Source organism: Alternaria incomplexa (genome assembly GCF_024043165.1).
Source record: "Alternaria incomplexa strain BMP 0042 chromosome Unknown scaffold_1, whole genome shotgun sequence".
In the NCBI taxonomy this organism is placed as follows: Eukaryota; Fungi; Ascomycota; class Dothideomycetes; order Pleosporales; family Pleosporaceae; genus Alternaria; species Alternaria incomplexa.
Genome location: NW_026249850.1, coordinates 1,949,538 through 1,972,836, shown reverse-complemented (window position 1 = coordinate 1,972,836; position 23,299 = coordinate 1,949,538). Strand labels below are relative to the sequence as shown.

At 52.5% G+C, this 23,299-nt stretch overlaps 10 protein-coding genes and 1 non-coding gene across 11 annotated transcripts; 3 read left to right on the top strand and 8 right to left on the bottom strand.

Moving 5' to 3' along the window:
• Window positions 1-1,034: 1,034 nt before the first annotated feature.
• J4E90_000707 (uncharacterized protein) lies at window positions 1,035-3,016 on the top strand (the record flags this gene model as incomplete). Its single annotated transcript, XM_051430302.1, has 3 exons — window positions 1,035-1,314; window positions 1,376-1,415; window positions 1,477-3,016. 3 exons carry the CDS (start codon window positions 1,035-1,037, stop codon window positions 3,014-3,016), a joined length of 1,860 nt encoding a protein of 619 aa, XP_051295789.1.
• Window positions 3,017-3,276: 260 nt separating this feature from the next.
• On the bottom strand, window positions 3,277-3,793 carry RPB10 (DNA-directed RNA polymerase II subunit L; the record flags this gene model as incomplete). The annotated part of the gene is made up of 4 exons (XM_051430301.1): window positions 3,277-3,328; window positions 3,436-3,522; window positions 3,645-3,703; window positions 3,758-3,793. The coding sequence occupies 4 exons, from the start codon at window positions 3,791-3,793 to the stop codon at window positions 3,277-3,279; spliced, it is 234 nt and encodes a 77-aa protein (XP_051295788.1).
• A 275-nt stretch (window positions 3,794-4,068) lies between these two features.
• J4E90_000705 (uncharacterized protein) lies at window positions 4,069-7,161 on the top strand (the record flags this gene model as incomplete). The annotated part of the gene is made up of 2 exons (XM_051430300.1): window positions 4,069-5,907; window positions 5,968-7,161. The coding sequence occupies 2 exons, from the start codon at window positions 4,069-4,071 to the stop codon at window positions 7,159-7,161; spliced, it is 3,033 nt and encodes a 1,010-aa protein (XP_051295787.1).
• A 525-nt stretch (window positions 7,162-7,686) lies between these two features.
• Window positions 7,687-7,776, bottom strand: J4E90_000704. Its single transcript has one exon. It is a non-coding gene; the product is annotated as a tRNA-Thr (tRNA).
• A 3,122-nt stretch (window positions 7,777-10,898) lies between these two features.
• J4E90_000703 (uncharacterized protein) lies at window positions 10,899-11,451 on the top strand (the record flags this gene model as incomplete). Its single annotated transcript, XM_051430299.1, has 3 exons — window positions 10,899-10,932; window positions 11,029-11,127; window positions 11,225-11,451. 3 exons carry the CDS (start codon window positions 10,899-10,901, stop codon window positions 11,449-11,451), a joined length of 360 nt encoding a protein of 119 aa, XP_051295786.1.
• Window positions 11,452-11,900: 449 nt separating this feature from the next.
• J4E90_000702 (uncharacterized protein) lies at window positions 11,901-13,742 on the bottom strand (the record flags this gene model as incomplete). Its single annotated transcript, XM_051430298.1, has 1 exon — window positions 11,901-13,742. One exon carries the CDS (start codon window positions 13,740-13,742, stop codon window positions 11,901-11,903), a length of 1,842 nt encoding a protein of 613 aa, XP_051295785.1.
• Window positions 13,743-15,058: 1,316 nt separating this feature from the next.
• On the bottom strand, window positions 15,059-16,357 carry J4E90_000701 (uncharacterized protein; the record flags this gene model as incomplete). Its single annotated transcript, XM_051430297.1, has 2 exons — window positions 15,059-15,861; window positions 15,937-16,357. The coding sequence occupies 2 exons, from the start codon at window positions 16,355-16,357 to the stop codon at window positions 15,059-15,061; spliced, it is 1,224 nt and encodes a 407-aa protein (XP_051295784.1).
• A 496-nt stretch (window positions 16,358-16,853) lies between these two features.
• RPL12 (60S ribosomal protein L12) lies at window positions 16,854-17,614 on the bottom strand (the record flags this gene model as incomplete). Its single annotated transcript, XM_051430296.1, has 4 exons — window positions 16,854-16,867; window positions 16,917-17,279; window positions 17,338-17,454; window positions 17,611-17,614. 4 exons carry the CDS (start codon window positions 17,612-17,614, stop codon window positions 16,854-16,856), a joined length of 498 nt encoding a protein of 165 aa, XP_051295783.1.
• Window positions 17,615-19,200: 1,586 nt separating this feature from the next.
• SDS23 (cell separation during budding) lies at window positions 19,201-20,637 on the bottom strand (the record flags this gene model as incomplete). Its single annotated transcript, XM_051430295.1, has 5 exons — window positions 19,201-19,252; window positions 19,354-19,535; window positions 19,588-19,705; window positions 19,755-20,227; window positions 20,275-20,637. 5 exons carry the CDS (start codon window positions 20,635-20,637, stop codon window positions 19,201-19,203), a joined length of 1,188 nt encoding a protein of 395 aa, XP_051295782.1.
• A 681-nt stretch (window positions 20,638-21,318) lies between these two features.
• J4E90_000698 (uncharacterized protein) lies at window positions 21,319-22,236 on the bottom strand (the record flags this gene model as incomplete). Its single annotated transcript, XM_051430294.1, has 2 exons — window positions 21,319-22,102; window positions 22,163-22,236. The coding sequence occupies 2 exons, from the start codon at window positions 22,234-22,236 to the stop codon at window positions 21,319-21,321; spliced, it is 858 nt and encodes a 285-aa protein (XP_051295781.1).
• Window positions 22,237-22,775: 539 nt separating this feature from the next.
• On the bottom strand, window positions 22,776-23,213 carry J4E90_000697 (uncharacterized protein; the record flags this gene model as incomplete). The annotated part of the gene is made up of 1 exon (XM_051430293.1): window positions 22,776-23,213. The coding sequence occupies one exon, from the start codon at window positions 23,211-23,213 to the stop codon at window positions 22,776-22,778; it is 438 nt and encodes a 145-aa protein (XP_051295780.1).
• Between the last annotated feature and the right edge of the window lie 86 nt (window positions 23,214-23,299).

Sequence of the window (23,299 nt, the reverse complement as noted above, 5' to 3'; positions counted from 1 at the left end):
TTGTGAGGTGGCTGGTGTTGTCGTGTACATAGAAAAATGTTGAACTGCATTTAGCAAGGCTGGCGCTAGACTTCACATGGACCAGCTCGCTGCAGCCACGGCCCGTCAACCATTCACCGCGTGCGTCACTGCCTGATTGGCTACCTAGGCAGCCTGGCTACCATCGACTGACTGACCGTCCGACACTCGTTCGTAACATTTACTATCATCTGTCTTGTCACCACTGCGAGCCTTTTGCTGCTTTGTCTCCTATTTTCAGCAAGTCACTATGTCGATCCTAGGTGTCGGCGACCTTCACTCATGGCCGTCTTATGAACCACGGCTGACCGAGAAGTGTACCGCTCACACGTACGATGTTCTTATGTAATCTACACAGTGTGGATATTGAGAATGGGTCTGGTTCATGCTACACGAAAATGGTTGCCGAGCTTACACACTTCAAGACAAGGGGATGGAGGCCACCCCACAGCATGCAGCTAGAGCTCAAAGAACACCTGTGTAATATAATATCTATGCTGAAAATTTGTCATCGAATCAGTCAGCGTGGCCGAGGTAAGCATTTCTCCCAGCTCCTGACATCTTCTCATCTAACATCCGATAGTGGTTATGGCGTGTGACTCAAGCGAAAGCTTGTCTTCTCCGGAAGACGCACTCTCAAGAGGTTTCTCATAGGGCAACCTGCGTGGGTTCGAATCCCACCGCTGACATTATCTTTTTGCACTTTTTTGCAGCTTGCTGGCGTCGTCGCGGGCGGCGGATGCATCATGCCTTACCTTTTGGTGCTACTACTAGGCTAAAAGCGGGGCCGGGTGGCTGGCTATCGACTCACTGACCGCAACATCCAACATCACCTGTTCATCACCACTGCAACCACTTTGCTGCTTTCGCTTCCTTCTCCTGCGCGTTCCATCTCGACCTTTGTCTTTCCCAAGGTCGTCATCAGACTACGTTCCAGCATCGTTGGCACCCTGATGGTTGCTTGAGACAACCTCATTTGCGACGGGGACGGGTAGTACAGCGCCATGTCTTTCACCATGTTTCACAAATCCCTTGTTGTTTTTGCCCTTCTCAAAGCGGCATCCTGTGTGCAACCTGAAGCGCCGCATCCTAAAGCGGCTCCTCTGCGCGACCTACCGTGGGCACAGCTCAACTTCCTGCATACTACCGATGTGCATGGGTGGTGGGGCGGCCATCTCCAAGAGGCGTCTTTCTCTTCTGATTGGGGCGACTATGTCTCTTTTGCAAAACACATGCGTGAGAGAGCAGACGCGGATGGCTCGGACTTGCTGCTTATCGATACCGGTGACCGTGTTGGTGAGTTGGGGTGTACAAGATGCATATGATATTTATACTAACTTCATGTTTCCCCATGCAGAAGGAAACGCCATCTACGACTCCTCAAAGCCTCGTGGAAAGTTAGTAATCTTTCTCAAAATGCAGGTGAGATGAGTACTGACTTCGCACACCAACATCTAGGTTTACCTACGAGATCGCCAAAGAACAGAACATCGATCTGATATGCTCAGGCAATCATGAGTTGTACAAAGCAAACACTGCCGAGGGCGAATACTTCCACACGGTTCCAGACTTCAAAGGAAACTATTTGGCCTCCAACCTCGACATCTACAACCCCGAGACTGCGAAGCGGGAGCCACTCGCACCCCGCTTCAAAAGATTCACTACTAAAAACCAAGGTATACGCATCCTGGCCTTCGGATTCTTATTCGATTTCACGGGCAACGCAAACAACACTGTCGTTCAGAGGGTTGAGGACACAGTGCACGAGGAGTGGTTCACAGAAGCCCTTAAAAGCCAGGACATCGACTTGATCATCGTCTTTGGCCATGTTGACATCCGTTCCGAAGAATATGCGCTTTTGTTCTCTACTATACGGTCGATGCATTGGGATACGCCCATCCAGTTCTTCGGAGGTCATAGCCACATCCGCGACTACAAGATCTTTGATAACAAAGCTGTCGCTCTTGAAAGTGGGCGATATATGGAGACGCTCGGCTTCATGTCTATTGACGGTCTCAGTACTGGCGGTACCAAAGACGCAACGCCTCTAGCTCAGAGTCCAAAGCTCACCTTCTCTCGTCGATATATTGACAACAATCTTTATTCGCTGCGTCACCACAGCGGAAAAGACACCAAAGAGTTCGCGACCGATCACGGTAAGAAGGTTTCCAAGGCGATTGGTGATGCCAGAGCGTCTCTTGGGCTGGGCAAAGTATACGGCTGTGCTCCACAAGATCTTTGGATCAGCCGTCGCCCATACCCGCACAACGAGAGTATCTTTACCTGGATCGAGGAGCAACTGCTGCCGCAGACTATTGAAAAGTCTGATCGCATCCAGGGTGGAAAGAAGGCATTTGTGATTACCAACACTGGCGCTATCCGCTTTGACATCTTCAAGGGAGCTTTCACCAAGGACACAAAGTTTCTGGTCTCGCCGTTCACCAGTGGGATCCGATACATCAAGGATGTACCTTACAAGGCCGCTAGTCAGGTGCTCAAATTACTAAACAATGAGGGCCCCATTATGTTGGCCATGATGAAGAGCAATGCATTCCTGCAGCCACCAGAGGTTTCGGCAGCGCGGTCTCGACCACATATGCTTACATCTGACTTCGCCTTTGCTAAACTCCCCGAAGGCCAGGCACCTCTCCATGGCATCGATGGGCCACAACCGTTCCCAGGTTACACCACCAAGGACGATGCTGGGGCAGACGGCGACGATACGATTCACGAGCCCATCGCTTTCTATAACGTTCCGAACTGTATTCAGTCAGCTGTCGGCTTCGACCAATCAGAGACAAACGTGGAGCCAGAGACTGTTGATCTCATGTATAATCAGTTCATTGAGAAATGGATATTGCTGGCGCTCGAGTACCTGGGGGCAAAAAGAGGGCTGGAGGATACCGAGGCGTTTGACAACGAGAAGAGCTTTACAGATATTATGACCGAGTGGGTGGAGGAGCACTGGGGCAGTGAGGGCAAGAAGTGTGAGGAATGATCAGAAGTGAGGCTCTGTTATCGGTCCGAGTGGTAGATGTTGAGATTGCGCGTTTTGTACATATGCCTACGCGTCGACCAAATTCCAATACGGGCCTGTGGCTCTTACTATACTCAAGCACAGCCTGATCTCACAAACCTCCAGATTATGGGTGAAATGAGATCTAGTGCAACCCAATATGCTTTCGCCCGAATAACGCCTTGCCATGATAAAGTATGTCGTTCCCAAACTCCAGATTGTTTGTTCGTATCGTTCTTTGACTATCGTCCGCCGCGAGCGGCGCGGGCTTGTTCTCGTTCGCTGGCGTTGTACCTGTGATAAGTGTCAGCCCCTGTCCGGGACGTAATCACCGCAATCGCCTCTCCTCCTCTTCCTTCTGGCGACGCAACACCTTGTTGGTATCGGCAGCGGGCACGTACTTGAGGAGCTTTTCGATCAGATCGACGTGGGTGAGAATCATGCGGCGGCAGCAGTAGCGTTGAAGACCGATCTCGTCGAGGGCCTCACTAGATGAAAGACGTATTAGTGAGGGTCTTGCTGCTGTGTAAGACTGCGAGTAGCAAAAGGTGGTCGGGTTTGGCTAGAGGGCAGGCGCGCGCGCAAGTACAATCGCGAAAAGGCTTCTTACGCTTCTTCCTTGCCTTCGCTGAGGATGGTCATGTACTTCTCCCACAGGTCGCCGGTGACCTGAGCATTGTGAGTGGGTGCGCGCATGAGCTGAAGAGTATGCCTATTTATTACCTTTCCGCAAGAAAAGCAACGGATAGGAACAATCATCTTGGGGTTTCCGAAGTGTTGGTGTTATGTGAGAGAGTATGCGACGACAGTCCAGTAGCTATGAGAGCGCGTAAAGTTAAGGTGAGGTTCTCGCGGTGTTGGACGTGGTGGACGCCAAAGAAAGTTGCGGGTGCGCTAACGACGCGGGCGGTGAAAAGCTTGGGCCAAGGTCCATCAAAAAAGTTCGAAGTCTTCGACATGTCGACTCCAGACACTCTACGACAGTCGCCCACATTCGTGGTTTCTCACGCCAACACCACCAAGAATCAGCCAGTATGGCGGATGCGACTCCACAACTGAAGAGGAAGGCCGAGGAAGCTGCGGCGCAGAAGAAGGCCAAGAAGCAGAGAAAGAGCGATGCCGCCGCGCAACTTGACGGTCGCAACGGCGAACCTGTAAACGGCGCGACCAATGCAGTACCCAAATCCACGAGCACGCCTACGCCAAAGAAGCAATCGGCTGCAACCCCGATAACGAACGGCGCGATCCAAGATGCGACGACCGACACCCCAACTAAGCCGGCTGAAGTCAATGGCAAGCTCGCCAAGTCAGGACTATCCAAGTCTGCGCTGAAAAAGAAGGACAAGAAGGAGCGAAAGGAAAAGAACAGACAAGACCGCGATGGAATTATGGAGGCTGTAGTGACAGGCACCGCGACAGAAGCCATAGTAAAGAAGAGAAAGAACAAGAAGACAGAGAGATGGATTTCCTCACGAGTTCAAGGTGGATGGTTCATACCAGCCGATTCTGTCTTCTCTCCCGACGAAAAGTATCTGATAATAGCCGACTCCAATTCGCTACGCGTATATGCCACCGAAACCTCGTTGCTTGTCAACACGCTCTCCCAAGACGACACAGGAAACCTCACAACGTATGCCCTATCACCCGCGAGCCCTCACTTCGTGTACGCCGCGTACTCGAACGGGCATATAATACTGTGGAACTGGGTGGCTGGCAAGACGGCTGGTCGTTGGAACATTGGTGCTACAGTCCAGCACATGACGGTCATTTCCCCACCTGGGTCTGATTCCAAGGCCAAGGCCGACGATGACCTCGTATACTGTCATGATGTTGATGAAGGCCGCCATACCATCAGTGTGCGCGTCCTTCGTACTCGGCGCCAAGATACCCGGGAACTGAAGGAAGTCAAGCAAGTGCTGAGTGCAAGCTCTGCGATCCGCGGTCTCCAGGTGCTTTTACAAGGCAAATATGTTGTAGCTGCTACAACTGACTCTATCGTCGTTGGAAAGCGCGCAAAGGCCAGCAAGACGGCTCTTGAGGACTTTGAGTATGTTTGGCGCGAGTTCAAGTTCTCGAAGCAGATCACCACGTTCAGCGTTTACCACCGCGAGCAACAAGACAACGGCAACCAAAGAGATATACTGGACATTGCTGTTGGTGAGGAGACCGGCGTGATTCTTCTCTTTGAAGACATTCTGGCCTCATTTGCTGCGATTGAGAAGAGCAACAAGGAAGGAGCGGACAACGCCGCGAGCTTCAGGCCCAAGAGACTCCATTGGCACAGGGATGCGGTAGGGTCTGTCAAGTGGTCTTTGGACGGCAACTACATCATCTCAGGTGGCGACGAGACGGTCCTTACGATATGGCAGCTTGCCACAGGACAACCTCAACACCTACCTCATCTTTCTGCAGCTATTGAAAATGTTGTTGTATCTCCTACCGGCTCAGCCTACGCATTGACACTGGCCAACAACTCCGTCATCGTTCTTTCTACCACCGAGCTCGAAGCCCGCACGAACATTATCGGCATCCAATCGCGTCGAATCGACTTTGAACAACAGCCTAAAGACACCAAGTCTGGCAAGTATCATGGCCTCTTTGATGCGGTACCCATGGCTGTAAATCCAGCCAATCCAGCCGAAGTCTTCTTTTCCGTACCTTCATCACAACCTCGTCGGAAGGAAGGTCTTAAGCCTGAGCCATACTTACAGACTTATGATATCGCAAATGAACGTGCCAAAGGGCGCCAGGCGCTCACTCGCAACAACGCGACTGAACCAAATATCGCGCCAGATGGAGGTCAGATCAAAGAACCCACCGTCATGCACATTCAAGTCAGCCACGATGGAGAATGGCTTGCCACAATCGATGAGGTAAGTTCTAACTGCACAAGACGCATTTGACACACACACTGACTTTTACTTCTTTCGCAGTGGGTTCCGCCACGATCAGATGCTCGCTATCTGAATGAAGGCATTCCGGAATTCAACGAGCAAGAACGTCTAAATCGTCGTGAAGTCTACCTCAAGATCTGGCGACGCGACAAGACCAGTGCGCAATGGAAGCTGGAAACTCGCATCGACGCTCCACACTTCTTCGAGGACGTATGCGGCAACGGACGAGTGTTCCATCTTGTCGCTGATCCTGCTGCTCCGGGCTTCGCGACTGTTGGTGAAGACCATGTCGTACGGATCTGGAGGCCCAAGACACGATCACGGGACGGAGTCATCGTCCGTGGGGCTCAACAGGAAGGTCTAGTCACCTGGTCACTCGACCGGGCAGTTGAGATCAATGACAAGCTCGACATCACCGAAGGCTCACAACAATCTTTACCACCGCGCACTTCCCGACTAGCCTTCTCATCCGATGGCTCCGTCCTTGCTGTCTCAATCTCTTGGGATTTGGATGAAGATGCTGGTGTCACGCACCTGATCGACACTCACTCTGCAACCATTCGACGATCACTTACAGAGATCGATGTCACAGCTCTTTCTGGCCTTGGATTTGTTGGACAACATCTGGTAGTGGTTGCTGATGCGATCACTGTCTGGGACATGGTTTCGGACGCACTCGCGTACAGTGCCCCGATAGAAACCCCTGGCATCGGACGGCTGGAGCGCGTACCGCTCGTTCGACTAGCTTGCAACGAAGTCGATGGTACATTCGCCGTCTCACTTCCTCAATTCGAGAAGAGGACTTCGTCGAGGATCTCCATCCACAGCCCAGAGCACCAGAAGGCAATTTGGAAAGATACATGTTTCAGCATCACGCTCGGACTCGCATCCCGAACAAGCGGGGGCTACGTTGTTCTTGATTCTAGATCGTACTTCAGGACAATCACTCCTAGCGCTGGATCGTTACAGCTGCCGACTCCCCCGCCAGAGGAACACGTCGGCAGGCGGTCCATCGCCTACCCAGTAGACGAAGAAGAAGAGGCCGGTAGACCTTTGGCGAACCTCTTGGTTTCTGAAGATCTTACTCAAGACATTGAGCGCGACGAGCATGTTTTCAATATGCAGGATCTGCAGAATGTGCTGCATGACGGCTCAGTCCCTCCGCCACCGCAGGGTCTGTTCGACAACATTTTGGCGCTGATTGGCGGGAAGCCGCAAAAGGCAGCAGCATAGGAGCTGTATTGATGTACTATAGTCTTGATAAAATACCACGACATTGAGATGCGTTTGTTCATGCCGAGTGTACTGATGCGTTCGGTGCAGCTAGCATATAATCATGAGGACGAGGCCCGTCGGATAGGTGCACGAAGAGTCGTGACACTGCATGAGAAAGCAGAATGACTTTGGTAGCAAACTTTGACTACACATTTTCTCTTCTTTTCCCAAAAGCTGTATTTAAATACGCATGCCTCTTCCGCCTTCGACTAGCCAGTGCCCCTGAGCGTGGCCGCAGCCGCGCTCGCCTCACCGCCACACCTCCATGCTTCCGACTGCCGCTATCATCCTTTCCCTCTGCGTAGCACACCATTCTTGAGTCCAGTTGTTTCGACGGTATTGCCGAGCACCATGGAGCCTACGCGAACCTGTTTTGTCTAAAAAAAATAAATCAATTGCTGACTGCTCTAGGGGTACGCAAAAACAAATCGGAGGATACATCACGGTGTACCAGGCATCGCAAACCTCAAAAACAATGAGGGTTGCCCGTTCACGGAATCGAACCGTGGATCTTCGCATATCGAACATATGCTGCGTTACGAGTGCGACGCAGTACCACTGTGCTAAACGGGCGGACGTGGTTGACGAAATTGAAAATTATAAAATATATAACCATACGTTCGTGAGTTTGGAGGATGTCCCAGGCGGCTGGATGCATCAGCTGCGAACGATTTGATGGTGGGGCAATGCCGCAGCGGGATTACGTATCTTTCAAGCAAGCTCGGTTGGGGTTCCGCTGCTAATGCTGGTCTGGGTATGGCGTCTCGAGCATTGCAACACGACCTCGGAAGTCAACCATTGAATCAATCGAAACCTTTATGCCACTAAACAAACTCGTATTATGCTCATATCCAAGCTCTTCGTTGGAAAAAATTCGCCTTTACGCGTCTTTCTTTTCATCTGTGTGCTCGATAAGACAGACTTGCGAAGATGGAGCAATGGAAGGTGGGGGTGACTACGCCGCAAGCCTGCAGTTTCCTCTTCTACGAGACATAGGCAACTACATAAGCGCTGCAAGCACCGTCTCAGACTCTTAGTGAACTCGCAATATTCTGTGAGCTCTGTAGAACTTCGTTATCGCAGCATCGCATACTATGGTGGTTTTCAAAGAACGCCGAGTCAAAGCATAACCCAGAGGTCGAATATGATTTCAGCGTAAGTCGGAGAAGCTTCAGCGTAAGTCTGACAAGCAATATGCATCATGAGTCTTGAAAAGAAGCAACACTAACGTCTTCGTTATCAGAAACTTCATCATCGTACACGAGACTCACTTTTCAGGTCGGTAGCTAATGGATGCTATATATGTGTGTTGGTCTGGAGTCGGTTATCGAAGGCTGAACAGGAATACTTTCATGCCACGCAACCACGAACTCATGATGGAGTCTTAGTGGACGATACCGGCGCCGAGTCTTCGTGGGTCACTAAGATAGTTATGACTCCGCAATACCGAACGAACGGAGTTAGCTTCTGTGTAAGGTACGACTTGCCAAACTTTCCGAGGTTGTATCCAAAACATAGCCCTTTTTCGCTACAAGAAATGATCGGTAGGTTGATTAGCCGTTTACAATCCGGCAGAAACTAAGTTACCACAGATTACATACGCAGCCCGGAATTACCACCACTGGGCCGTGTCACCACTGACAATACAGGCTCAGATGCGTCCTTCCAGGTGGCTGCCAAATGGCTGCAAGATTGTAGTCAAAACCACAGAGACTGCAACGCAAGTAACGACAGGAGCTCCTGGTATCCGACGCGACTGTTAGATCTAGGACACTGCAACAATGAGATCAGCTGTGTATGGCTCATACATACAGCAGAAACGCCGCCATCGGGCCCCTACGCCACCCTCAGTCATTGCTGGGGAAGCGCAAAGCTGATACAGCTGACCACTGCAATGGCGCAAAGCCATCGTCCAGTATACCAAATCGATGATCTACCAAGAACATTCCGAGACGCAGTAGAAGCAGCTAAAAGACTTGGAATTCGGTATCTATGGGTGGACAGCCTTTGCATTATCCAGGGTGAAACTGAACACCAGGACTGGTACCGTGAAGCCAGCCTGATGGACAAAGTCTATTTCAATTCCTATTGTAATCTGTCTGCGGCGGATGCCAGCGACAGCACTGAAGGCCTTTTTCGGTTCCGTCAGCCTCAGTTCTGCGGGTCCATCAGCTTTAAGGCTGAAACTAGCCGTGCGGACCCGGATACCCAACCCGCGGATTATGTCTTGCACGAAGATATCTTGTGGAAACGTCACGTACTGGATGCAAAGCTTAATAGCAGGGGATGGGTTTTCCAGGAGAGGCTTCTCGCGCCACGGGTCCTTCACTTTTGTCGCTATCAGCTATTCTGGGAGTGTCGGGAACTTGGCGCTTGTGAAACGTCCCCAGAGGGGATTTCATCACGTGTAAGCCAAGGTCATGACATGAAAAAGCTCTGGCAAATAAAGGCCTCAAACGCCGCGGACTTCTATCTAAGCTTCTGGCATCGGCAGGTCCTTGGTCACTATACAAACATGGATTTGTCAGTACCAAGCGATAAGCTAATTGCGCTTTCCGGTATCGCCAAACATATAATGCCTCACAATGGGGACACTTACGTCGCTGGCATGTGGCGCAAGAGTCTTCGAACGCATCTATTTTGGATGACCATGCCTGATCCACGTACCTCCCGGTCTCAGGTATATAGAGCACCTACGTGGAGCTGGGCTTCTATTGATGGGCCTATAGGGTTTAGGAATTGCCCAGAAGAAGAGTGTTTAGTGCAAGTCGAGGATGTTTCTCTCCAATACGCGACGGAAGATATAACCGGTGCAGTGACGAGTGGATGGTTGGACTTGCGTGGCTCACTAAAGCCCATGAAACTGTGCCCAAAGGTCCATGTGTATGGGGTAGGTGAACAATTCGATCGTCCACCCGTAAATATGGCCGTGGTAGTCGACGGAGCATTGGTTTGTTCAAACGACATGAACGGTCAGGAGACTTGGCGAGATTTTCCCTGGCTACACTTTGACACTCCCCTGGTCACCGAGACTGCATTCAGCGATGACAGCGCGAGCGGCAATCTCTTCTTCATGCCATATCAATTAGAGCGAGACGTGCCTGGTAAACCGAAAGACAGGGATCCGGTCTCTTGCTTAATGGTAAGGCTTGTTGATGAGGAACAAAGGTTGTTTGAGAGGATAGGGTTTGTCGAGGCTAGCTCGCATCAAGGCAAAGACCAATTGCTGGTGGAGTTGGACGAAGAAACAAAAGCTCGTCTGCCTTGTCTCCGCTACGAGAACGGGCTTCATACGATCCGGATCATCTAGAACGCCGTCTAGCCCTAGCCAAGGCTATCATACAATCCTTCCAGACACCCTCCTCTTTCCGCATAAAGAAATCCAGATCCCGAGGTCCCTTTCTAGATCTCGATAGCCCGCCTCTGACGAGCACTTGGCCCAAACCGTGCTGATGTTCAGGGTTCAGTCAGGGTCTGGAGCGCTAGGAGGCGGGATAAGTGGGGCGGCTGCGCCTCGGCCACTCCCAATCATCTGGGCACGCGACAGCCACGACAGGCACTGTCAGCCGGTGACGTAGCGCGAGCTTGTTGTATATCACGATGCCAGCCTCCCCGCGGATGCAAGCCCGATACGCCAAAATCACTCGAATTTCATAGTTTGTCGATCAAATCCTACCTAACCTATCACATCAACCATGGCTACTAGCAACCAGTCGGCACAATTCCAGGGTATGTTTATCTAGTCTTGCGCTATTTCAACGGTCTTGTTGCTATTAGTTTGGCGATGAACAAGCGCGTATACCTATGTATGCTAACAAATTTTAGAGCCTCCTACGGATGGGCTTCCAGGGGCTACCAGCACCACCTCCCCTTCTGTCGACAGCACCGCACCCTCGCATGACAACATCGACTTTCAATTCCAAGGTTCGTGTCTCTCTACTCCATCATCTTGTTCGATCGTATGGCCTACTAGGCCCACTCGTGTAGACACTCAACACACAAGCTAACACGTTTTCTACAGAGCCGATTGTTCCAGGGACATCGACGTCCACTTCTACATCCACTGACGACAATGATAACTCGCTCCACAAGACCACGACCGACAAACTGAAGGACGCAGTGAAGAAGCCGTTTGGCAGTTCAGACAACTCCTCCGACCCTCACACGCTAGGCAAGAAGGAGATCACCAGTCCCGAGATGGCAGCTGCAAATGAGGTGCTTGCAGCGAAGGACCTCAAGTCGCCGTAAGCAAAATACTGGCTGAGGCAAGGGAAACAAAGAGGGATTTGCAGGGGAAGAAGCAATGGTGCCGCGGGAGCTGCAGACATTCTTTGTGCGCGGGACGAATGCGCAACGGAGTTACGGTATTTCATGACCTGGTTGGCAATAGTCACTTAATAGCAAATCTCTATTACGTCAAATTTCCCCAGCACCCTTTACTGACATATATGAAGGTCTCATAGACCACATCTCGCATTTCATAACACGAAGCAGTTGCACATGCGGACACGGGTACGTAGAATAACGACGTGTATTCGAAGTCAAAGTGGGTATGTACGAAGATACAAATATGCCTCAACCCTTCATCTACCCTCTCACCCAAAACCTTCTACCCATCTTCTGAAATCCCTACCCATAGAACGAAGAACGAAGAATTGAACACCATTCTGATGCTAAAAAGAAGGATGCCCCACCTCTCAGGCAGCAGGGTTTTCGTGCAATACGGTCTGATCGAGATTCAGATCACACTCATGTGGATGCTGAAGACAGTACTTGGGCATCAGCGGACTAGCCTGGACACCGGCTGCAACAAGGTACTCCCTGAAGTTGAGAATACGCTGCGTCAGTTCTGTGGTCCTCTTGTTGCCATTCTCATCCCTGTTTCCACTCCAGACAAGTTCTGCAAGCGCAGCAGCGCGCGGCCACATTTTCTGAGAAATGACGACAGAGTCGACTTGCTCGGACCAGAGAGGCGCGATGGCGCCTTGTACAAGCGCCTTTTGGGTGTCGGTGAGGTTGAGAGTGAAGTCGTAGTCGTAGATGCGCTGCCATGTCTTGTATGGTGCGCACCAGGAGCCACCGCCGCCGCCCCAGTTGAAGTTCGCTGAACCGTCTGTCGCATTGGGGTTGACCATGACGTTGTACCTCTGGTCGTTGCCTACCCAGCCTCCGTATCCACAGTCCAGGTACATGAAATCGGAGCTGGAAACAATGACGCGGTAGCCCTGTCCGGTAAGATTACTGATGTGGTCGAGACCGTTGTTCCAAGCTTGTAGGACGACGTCTTTGGGTACTACACCTGTAGCGGCCACGTCAGCGGAAAGCTTGACGTCTTCCCACATGACGAAAGTCTTGTTGGCTTGTGCACGGAAGTTGGGGATCGCGCGATCAACCCAGACTTGGTAGAGGTCGCCCATTGATTTGCCGCTGTTGAAGAATGCGAGGGCTGCAGTGGAGAAGTTGTTGCAGTTTGCAAAGAGCTCGTCACCACCAATGTGGAACCAGTTGTCTGGGAAGACCTGTGTCATTTCCTTGTACACTTTGGCTGTCACCTCGTAGGTCTTGTTGTTGAGGATGTCAAGTTGACCTGGGTTGGGCTCTACGCCTGTGTGCAGTGCGTAGTTGTCGTTTGACCACCAGCTGTGTTGGCAGGTAAGTAGGGACTCGTCGATTTGCGCCCAACCGGAGCTGGCGTGTCCTGGCATATCGATTTCCGGAATGATGCGTACGCCGCGTGCGGAAGCGTAGGCGATAACTTCCTTCAGCATATCTTGGGTGAAGATTTCGTTGGCTGAATAGGCGTCCTCGGTCATCTCAGGATACGCATTGATCTCTATGGCCCAGGACTGCGAGTCGATGAGATGCCAGTGCAGAACATTGAGCTTCGAAAGAGCCATTCCGTCGATTTGTTCAAAGATTTTGGCCTTGGTAATGAAGTTGCGGCCTGTATCGATCATGATACCGCGCACCGGATAGAGTGGCGCATCCTTGACAGCGACGGGTTGTTCGATGATCATCTTACCTGAGCCATCGTTGATCACAATTTGCTGGAGCGTGGTGAGAGCGTGGAGGGCGCCGTAGACAGTTCCAGCAGTAATATCGACAGTATCCGAGCCAGCTGCGACGTCGAGCGTGTAGGATTCATCAACACCATGTTGAAGCTCAGCGTGGGCATTGGAGACGTCAATTTTGACCTTCGTGATTGTGCCTGTGCAATTTCCGGGTGGTGCACTGTACTGCCTCTTGCGCTTTCTTGAAGCAGCGGTTGGGGTTGGAAAAGGCTGAAACGATGTGACCGAGGCTTCGGTGGCTTGCGGAATCCACTTCAGCTCCGCGATGGTCTTAGTAACGCGGTCGAACGCAGCGGAGAGCACCTCATGGTCCGGCGCATCGAGAGCGACAGATCCGAAAGAGAAGCAGCCAGAGTCGCCCCAGGTAATGTTTGTGGGTTTCGGGAGAGGGTTTGCAGCGACAGCTTCAACTTGTCTGGCGAGCAAGGCTGAGGCCGTGACCACGGAGGCCAAGATGAAATCGCGCATGGTTGTTCAACTGTTAGGATGCTACTTTGAGAGGAGAGTGGGAGTAACGACTGCAGGAAGAGAGTGGGTTCTTATGTTGTTGTTATAAATGGCCAACAACCATGAGTGGTGACGACGAACAGCGTTGACGGTGTACTTCGAAGTAAACTCACAACGTGGGGAGGGAAGGGGAATATCTATCAATTTCGCATTGAGTAGCTCAGCTTTGCCATCCTGGTTAGGCTATTCGCATCCCAAGCTCACAGATCAGCGACTGGGCGGTGCACTAACCGGGAAGTGCCCCTTAGCTGGTATATCAGAGCCAGTTAGTTGCTCAGCCTTGCTGCATATGCTGGCTCTCGACAGCCTCTGCTGCAACCCATTCCCGCTCTCACCAGACCGCGCCGCCCGCGCGCTCGCATCCGTACCGCATTTCTCTTGTGGCTGCTGCCGTGATGCAACGTACCCCACCTGCTTTACTTATCCTTGGGAGCATATACGAAGTGTGTGCCGCCGGTTCGACACTACGTTCTGTGTCCACGCCTTGGAATATAGCCATGGGGACCCTGCGCGCTGACAACCTGCAGCGAGTGCTGGGGTTGGCGTGACGGCCCCCGAGCAGGAGGCTAGAGTAAAAGTGGGTTCCCCACCACCCGACCGCGAATGGAGCCCTCGGAATCCGCGCTAAAACAAACGGCTGGTACCCCAACATGCTTGCCTCGTGTTACCATGACCTGCTCTTTCTGTTGTGACAAATTTGGCTTGACATTCCGGGGTGAGTGTGCATGTGGGAAGTCTGGTGTAACAGTCTCATACACGAGTGCAGTGGTGGTCATGGTTGTCGTGAGGAATGCAGCGACGACTTGGAAGGGTGGCGCTTCGGAGGTTTTGGTGGATCCGCGAACGCGTGGCGCCGTCCTTCTTCCTTCCGAGCTGCGAGCCTGTGCGGGCTGATGCATGAGGCACAGCAATCGGCTGTCGACATGTCTTATCACTCAATCTGCGTTGTTGGTGCGTGGAGACAATGTGGTCACTTGTCTAAGCCTGTAGTCATGGGCTGTTTCAATGTACCAATCATGACGCTTTTATTTCTAGCAATCAAATAAGCTTCAGCTTGCGCCCTGATGCGACAGCCACGGCTGGCGGCACTGCTACCGTCTCCTCCAAGATGACGCTACCATACCTATCCGCCATATCATTGCATAACTGTGCACCGTTTGCTCACCAGTTTCAGATTTTCCTCGGCATGGACTGGCGAAGACTACAATCGGGCCGTAAGCAAGGGCCAAATGTAAGACAACATGCAGGTACACGGGTTTGCGGATATGGATGGCTAGCTATTTCTCATGTGAAGGTGCACCAGGAGTAGAAGTAGAACCAGAACCAGAACCAGAACCAGAACCAGACGCAGACGCAGCCTCACCTACCGGCGCAACACTACGAAACCCAGTCACAACCTCGTGATGAAGCTCGCTTTTGATCTTGGCCCAATCCGGTGCTGGCACGCTGAGCAGCTTGCAAACGTCCTTCCGCCTCTTTCTGAAATCTTCATATAAGCCCTTCCATATCCGTCTCTCAGCGCAGGTTCCCTCGGGGCTGCCGCCACAATCGGGCTGCATCTCCTCTAACGCCTGTTCTGACCACATGACTGATGGGGGAGGCAGCGGCAGGTCGCTGAACTGGATGATCTTCCCCTCCTTGTAGACCTTCTCAGCGTCCCATGTCTCATCAGCGCTGCCCAGATACTCGGAATGATTGTGGCGCCTGAACTCTGCCGTACGAAGGGCGTAAGGTCGATGTGGAAGTACTAGCGCGCTCTCCTCAAAGCGTTCGTTGAGGATCTCCATGTCATATCTGTGCATTTCGACCAACATGCTATCACCACCCCCTTCCATGCGGTTCTTGAACTTCGCAAGCTCGTCGAGGCTAGGCTTGACAACCATGAGCGTCGTCGACAATGGCCACGGTTTGCTATCCGTCCAGTATGCCCGTGCCATCGCTATCGGCGTCTGAGGGAGGAGGAAGAGCTCATCGAGAGTGTCGAGGAGCGTGATCTGCGACTCTAAAGCGATTACGCGGTCGTAGTACTCCAGACCAAAGGCCATGAGCTTCGTGACGGTCTTGTCCCATACCCAGTCACCTGAGAACAGTCAGCCATATGCTTGTAGAGTCTCGCTTCATGTGCCGGGCGAATGGGCACTTGCGCAACGCATACCTTCTGTACGGCCTGCTACCTCAAGCAGCCTGATAGGATGAAGCTTTGCCTTGTATACATCGCGCGCTAAGTTGAGTAGTTGACTGTCTCGGTCCTGGGCGCTGTCTACTTTTGTGTCCCAAAACTCCGGGTAGAAGAGGACGCGGTCTGCCTTGCTACCGAATCGAGCGAGCGCGTCCAGGACCATCACGGCGTGGCATAGTTGGGTGCTGTCGGTCGCGTACACGCTGTACGCATAATTCGACCAATTGACCCTGATAGTATCTCCAGTATGAGGTGTCGTCTTGCGCGATGGATAGAGGATCCAGCAGATAAGGAAGAAGCCGAGGAAGTAGTACGTGTGGCGGCGTCGCAGGCGGAACGAGGGAGATTTAGCTTCGTCTATGAACCGCGGCAGCTCATCTGATCGTCGCCGACGCATTGTACGGTTGGCGTTGACGTTCGACCGACATGTTCGAGCGATTGTGTTGGTTGTTCAGGTGTCAGGAAGCGACTGGTGACGCGGAATCGCGGAAGTGTAGTGCGGAACTCCGAACTTCCAGGCTGCGACGCATTACGGCCTTGCATTGGCAGCTTTATATACTAGAGTGCGCACTATGTCCCTCTAGGTATAGAAATTAACACCGGGTATCTGTCAGAAAGGGAGGAACATGGCATATGTGTAAGATCTGTCATAGGATTATCACAACACGCATGAGACCGTTTTGATTCGACAAGATGCATTGTGTCATTGCCGTATGCCAGGGTCACTTTTTGTAGTATGGTATCAAACATCCCAAACGCCGCGGCTGTGCAAACTCCACCGGTCCCGGGACGGGTAACTCTGGGTGGGAGACATTGTCCTCATTCAGCTATGTAGCACCCTCTATGGCATATATCGTTCCATCGTGATCGTGAACACTTCTTGGTGCAAACGCTTACTCCTCAGGAACTGCGCTCTGTTAGTGATTGATTTTCGCAAATTGCCGAGTATAACATACTCTCAATCTCGCCAGCCTTGATGTCGTCAGAGACATCCTTGGGGCTACGGCCGTCAACCTTGCAGCCAGTGCTGAAGGCAGTTCCGAGAATCTCAAGAACGGTACCCTGCAGAGACTTGGCCATGGACTTGAAGCGCATGGTGCGGGCAATGCTGATGATCTCATCAAGGGGAACGCTCTTGGTGTGCTTGATGTTCTTCTCCTTCTTGCGGTCCCGGGGAGGCTCCTTGAGGGCCTTGATGACGAGGGAGGAAGCGGAGGGAACGACGGAAACGGCGGCTTGACGGTTTTGGATGGTCAACTTGACGGTGACACGGAGACCCTTCCAGTCACCAGTGGCCTTGGCGATATCTTCACCGACCTCTGCATAACGAATTAGTATTTCCATGCATATGCGCTGGTCGATAGGTTCGTTGCGTACTTTTGGGCGAGAGACCGAGGGGACCGATCTTGGGGGCGAGCGCGGATGAGGCACCGACTTCACCACCGGTCGCACGGAGGTGAATGACCTTCACCTCGGAGGGATCGAACTTGGGAGCTTTGGGGATGTAAGCGCATGGCGATTTCTAGGTAAGCCTGGCTGTGGAAGATGAGTGAACTCTCTGAGTGTCAAGAAACACCCTCCAATGGGTGTCCTAGCCACTCAAAAACTTCGCGCATCTTCGTAAGAGCCGACCAGAAGGATGATACTCACGCATGGCTAGTGCTTGAGGTAGTCAATCGGTTCTGGTTGTAAAGAGAGACTGCCGTTAATTTTGTCGGTTCGAAAGTTCGTGAGCAACGGATTCTCGGTGGGGAGCAATATTGGTCGACCTGTGAGAGAAGCGAGCCTTGGCAGCGCCTTCCCCAATGGGCGATAGCCTCTGTGTGTGCATCTCGGGCATCTCGGGCAACGCCGCATTGCTTCACATCTTATTCCACCACCACGTGAGTTGTTCTTCAAAATGCATGGAGAGAACATCTCCATGTCAATACATGATCGCTCTCTTGCTTCAACATCACACGTCCAAACCAGTGACCGACACGCTTCACATCACGCCATCCACGATGCCAGAACATTGCACAATGAGACAATGTGAAGATGCCCTCATCATGATTATATTCTGCAGTGACAAGACCTTCCTCTGATACAGGTCATTCGTGTTTATCAACCCCTTCATATACCAACGCCCACCAGCCAGCAACACGTGCACAGCCGACAGCAGCACGACAGCACAAACACCATGTACTTCACCAGATTGGCAATCAGTATGCACGAATAAAAGACCTGGTATCATGTTTCCTTCCAAAGACCGATAATCTTATTGCTTTCTCGTAACTGTCTCTATATCCAATTTCCACGGGAACAATAGCACAACACAGCAAACCATCGTCATACAGCCTCCCCACAGAAACATACACAGACGCTGTGAGAAGGCAATTCGCATAAGAGATCAGATCGACTTCCTTGTATGTGTGATTCAAAATGACTTTATACCTCGTGGAAATATTCTAAACACCGTGGAATAGACTCGACCCGAAAACGACAAGGACACTTCGAAGAAGAAGGATGACGAAACACCAGCGTCTGAATGTATTCAGGAAGAGTCAAAACCCGACGCTACCAAGTCTTCGCCTGATGTCGATACCGTAACCCTTAAATGGCCTCTACCCCCGTCCGCCATACACGACGGTCTCTTGTTCAGGAAAGTTGGATGATACAATGGGACATGCTGAGTTGCCTTGATACAATATCTTTATTTCGTTTCTCGCGCGCGCAAGCATGCGACTTCTATAAGCATATGAGGGTCCCGATTGAGGGAAATGTGTGCCATAAGAAAAGCTGGCAATATTTACTCTATGACCACCTGATATGACAACTCGCTGGTAACGCCTATCAATACCACAGAGCCAATAGCTATATCCAAAATACCTCAGTAGTGATTTTCTCCAGAGCATAATTCTTTCTCGAACAAATCATCACGCGCCTCGTCCCCTGGAGATGCCCAGTCCCTGAGCTGCGGGAGCATTCTTTTCCCTCTCACTCACGCTGCTCCTTCTCCCAGCGATAGCCGACACACTTTCGCTCCTTGAACTATCCATGCTCTGCCTCATGCTACTGGAGCTAGACCTGCGCCTAGCACGTCTCGCCTCGTCGGGGTCATGGGGATTCAGCCCGCTTGCTCTTGCGAACAAATTCAGGATATCCGTGAGACTGATGACGCCACTTAGTCTGCCGGATAAGCTAGCCCCTGGCATAGTAGAGATTGCTGATGCAGAGATAGCTGGGGCAACCGCTCCGGTACTAGCGAGGTGGGTCGGCGCAGTGGAATTGACGGGTGTTGGGCCGGCCATCCCTGGTAGTGGTGTGATTGGCGAAGGAGGAACAACAATCGCAGGTGTTATCGCTGGAGTCGATGGCCCTGATGAGGCCGGAGACGGCGCATCTACGACCCACATGCGATGCGAGCGGGTTGCGACTAGCTTGGCCACAGTGTGTGCGAGGGTACTGAATGGGTTGACGTGGAACACGGGGAAGGAGTCCTTGCCGTCATTCACTCCCCGTTCAGACAAGATGACAGATATAAAGTGAATACAGGATGAGCGAAGCAGTGGGAGAGATGTGGATTTGGTCAAGAGCTATGAACCAGCCGTTAGTCGCGTAATACGAAACTGAACAGAGGAGACTTACCCGAACATCCACATGGGATATGTTGCCAATGACGTTGTTTTGCGCGTCCAAGACTGGCAGCGATGACACGCCTTCGTTGTTCATGAGCTCCAGAGCCGCCGCAAGAGGCTTATCTCCACTAACATCCAGTCAGCTGTGTGATTTCTGCGAACCCGCGCTCTACTTACTTGATGGCTAGAACGGTCTTGGATCCAAGGTTCAGGTCTTTGATCAGCTGTGGGTACAGCTGGTTTACGCCTGGGAAGCTCGATCGGTTCTCCCAGAAGAATTGCACCAGTCTTAGCTGGGTAAGTATGCCCTTGACGTTCGATGTGCCTTCTTCTGCGACCAACACTCTATGTACGCCGCTTCCGAAGACTTCTATGGCCTTGGACAGATCTGTTGTCTCGTCGAGAGTAATCAACGGCTCCTTCCTGCCACCAACCTCTTTTACGTCTTTGAGCGGTATGGGTTTTCCTTCTCTTCCTTTCTGTGCAAGCTCGTCGAACGAGGCGATGTCGCCTTCTTCGGGGTGCGCGAGGCCGACTACGAGGAGGAGGTACGCGTTCAGGTCGCTGTAATCGAAGGTCCCGGTCGCATGCCGTGTGTTGGCGTCTTCGCGCAGGAGGACGACATTGGGGGCGCCATGTTTGACTAGTATCTATGCAAATCAGCCCATGCGCACGAAGATAGCTGTGTATAACCCACGCTCGTCGCATCCTCAACGCTGGTATCGTACTCGACGAACCTGACCAGGTCAGGATCGACAATCTCCCCCAGTCTGACGGTCTTCCAATCACGTCCCTGGAACTTTGGATCACCACCCTTGGTTGGTGGGTTGTTGAGGAGGTCTTGTAGCGCTTGCTGTGTCAGCGAAGGCTGCCGTGACGCGCGTGGTGATGTGGGCGTTCCTCGCATGTGCTCCGCGAAGCTCGAACGGTGGGACGATGCCGGGCTGGGGCTGGAGCCCAATTTGAGCGCAGTCGGAGGTGTGCGGCCGATGGAAGATACAGAGCTGTTGAGGGACGTGTCCTTGACGTCAATAGCCTCCGTGGTGTCGTGGTCTGCCATGGTGACGGCGGCTATGTTTTGGCGTATGCGGGGCTCCACACAAAGTGTTTGTCGGAACGCGCGGGTGCGGAGGTACTTGTATGCGCGTGATGGCTAGATGCTCTGAATGGTCCTGTCGCAAGAAGACGAGCAGTCGCGCGTCTTGCAGCTTCAAGTTGGGCTGAGTGGTGTTTGCGGCATGTGAAGTGCAATGAGGTGGGGAGGGCTTGCCTGCAGATGCAGAGCCCAGAAGATCGTCTCCTGCCTGGCCAGGGCACTTGGGCCGCAAGCTGCAGCCAAAATGCGGGGTGTGATTCGCTGCGTACCATTACTATCAACCGTGTTGCCCAAGATTGCGCATCGACTGACACAGCCTTGCGGGGTTACAGACGCGTCCGCGAGTGACGGCGGCGGACGGGTGCTCCAAGCCATTCAATCGCGTGAGCGACGTCATACTGAGGTATAGAGAAACCGGGGAAGCACGCCCGCCAACCGCGCAAGGGGTCCAAGGCTCTAAGCGGTGGTCAATCATAATAGCATTGCATTCATAAAAAAAACACTTGTTCGCAGCCCTCAGGCTGGTTGATTTCCGCCCATACTAACATCCTGAACAATTGTCAAGGAATAGCCTTCCGTGATCCATCAGGGTTTTGCCCAACGCCCGCCTCAAAGCATGACTCGAGTGAAACAAGAAACATTTCCCTAAGCGTCCTTCTGCTGCTCATAGTCCATGCCAGCATCTTTGTCAGCTTGACGCTGCGCCATACGCTCGCGAATGGCGTCTCCTGAAGTAGAGTCTCCATCACGGCCACTGGCGGGGGGCGCATGGCTCGCTGTGTCGACGACGTTGTCATCATAGGTCATACCGTTCATCATGCGTGCTTCCTTCTTCTGTTGCTCCGTGCTGGACATGGTCTGCGTCGAACCAGAACTGACAGGCACGCTGACGCCGGACATTGGACTGGTCGGCGTCTGTTCTCGCAAGTAGCCCGGCAGAGCGCTTGCCTTTCCAACAGCAGGGCTGCCGAGTTGACTATGCTGCCGAGCTGGTGTGCGCGCACCCTCGCCGAAGCCGACTAGAGAGGCGGCTTCGTCACTGAAGCCCCCGATGCTTGATGTGTCCATGTCCTGGTCCTCGCTCATGCGGTCCGGCTCGTAGACATCGCTGCCACTTGCCCACGTCGTGCGACCGCCAACGGATCCGGTTGCGCTGGCACTACCAACCGTGCTACGCTCACGGAAGAGCTGCGGTTGGTTGTTTGCGTCAAAGTAGCCTGGTGGAGGATTGGCGGCGCTGCCTGGGTTGAGTCCTTGGGGAGTGCGGCCCGAGACTGCAACGCGCTCGAGACCGGCCAGGCGCGAGATGCGGTCGGCACGCTCAGCTTCAGCAGGGTTCCGGTGGTGGGGGAAATGACCGCGATGTCCGTCTTTGATGGCGACAGTCGAGAGCTCAGACATGGTCGTGGTGACCGAGTTCGGGGTACCTCTGTGTATACAGCGTCAGTCCAACTATTTCAATGAACCCCACCAAGCGCATATGCCTTACGGAGCATCACCAGGCGTCTCGTCGCCAGACGGCGGAGGCGGCAGGTTGATCAAGGTGGGCGCGTTGGTTGCCATTGTAGATTGTGTGGTCTGGATTGGTTCTTGCTATGTGCTGTGAGTGGTGGATGGCTCAGGAGAAGTACAGTAATGTTTTAGGAAGTCTGGTTACAAGGAGCCCGGGCCCCGTGACGAATGACGTAGCCGACGGACTGGTAGCGCTTCGAACAAAGCAAGGGCAAGGGGGCTGATCACGCCTTCTTGTAACAGATTGAATGTCTTTACGCGATCGACACTCAGCTTAGATATGTAGTTTAGACTGACTTGAGTCAACTTGAGATAGTCTCGCCGCCTCACTCTTGGGCCCCTTTGGCCGTTGGCTAGGCGTTTCTTGACGCAGGGTCTTCTTGCCCTAAAATTTACCGAGCCGCTGATTCGCTACCAGGGCAGTGGTTGCTTCACTATCGCCTCTTCACCTGGCTGTCCAGCGAAGTATCTAAGGAACGTGCTTCAATTCCGCTACCACGTTATGCATGCCCAGGTAATGAAACAGCTGCAATATCCTATATACACAGAGCCCCACTGCAATATCTCATACACTTTAACAACCCAACAATCTACATAACTGTACAATTGGTCGCGGGCTTGTCTGTATACTTGTACTTGTAATGGCTCTTGTGCCTCCTTCTCTTTCGCCTGCCATCGCAGTATCCATTGTAGTCGCTGGCATAGCCATCGTCGTAGGCACCAAATCCGTTGTCGTACATCATCGGTTCATGCATAACCATCCCTGAGGAGCCCATCATCGGTCCGTTCGTGATCATCGGAGCATGCGACATCATGCTTTGAGGGCCATAAGGGCCAGTGAGGCGGTGGTCATAGGTAAAGCCCTGATTCATGGGAATCATAGCACCAGACATGGGTCCAGAAGTGATCGCTGGGCCTCCCCACCCACCAGACATGAACGGCGCGCTGCCCCACTGACCCGGGATCGCGTAGTTGCCACCAACGTGGTTTCGAAGCATCTGGTTACAACCCCAAGGTCCTTGAACCATTTCAATCGTCTCTCGATCTGCAAATCCGCCGTTACAAATAGGACAGGTGTATGGCGGTGCAATTAGTGTCTGATAGGTTTGGCGGT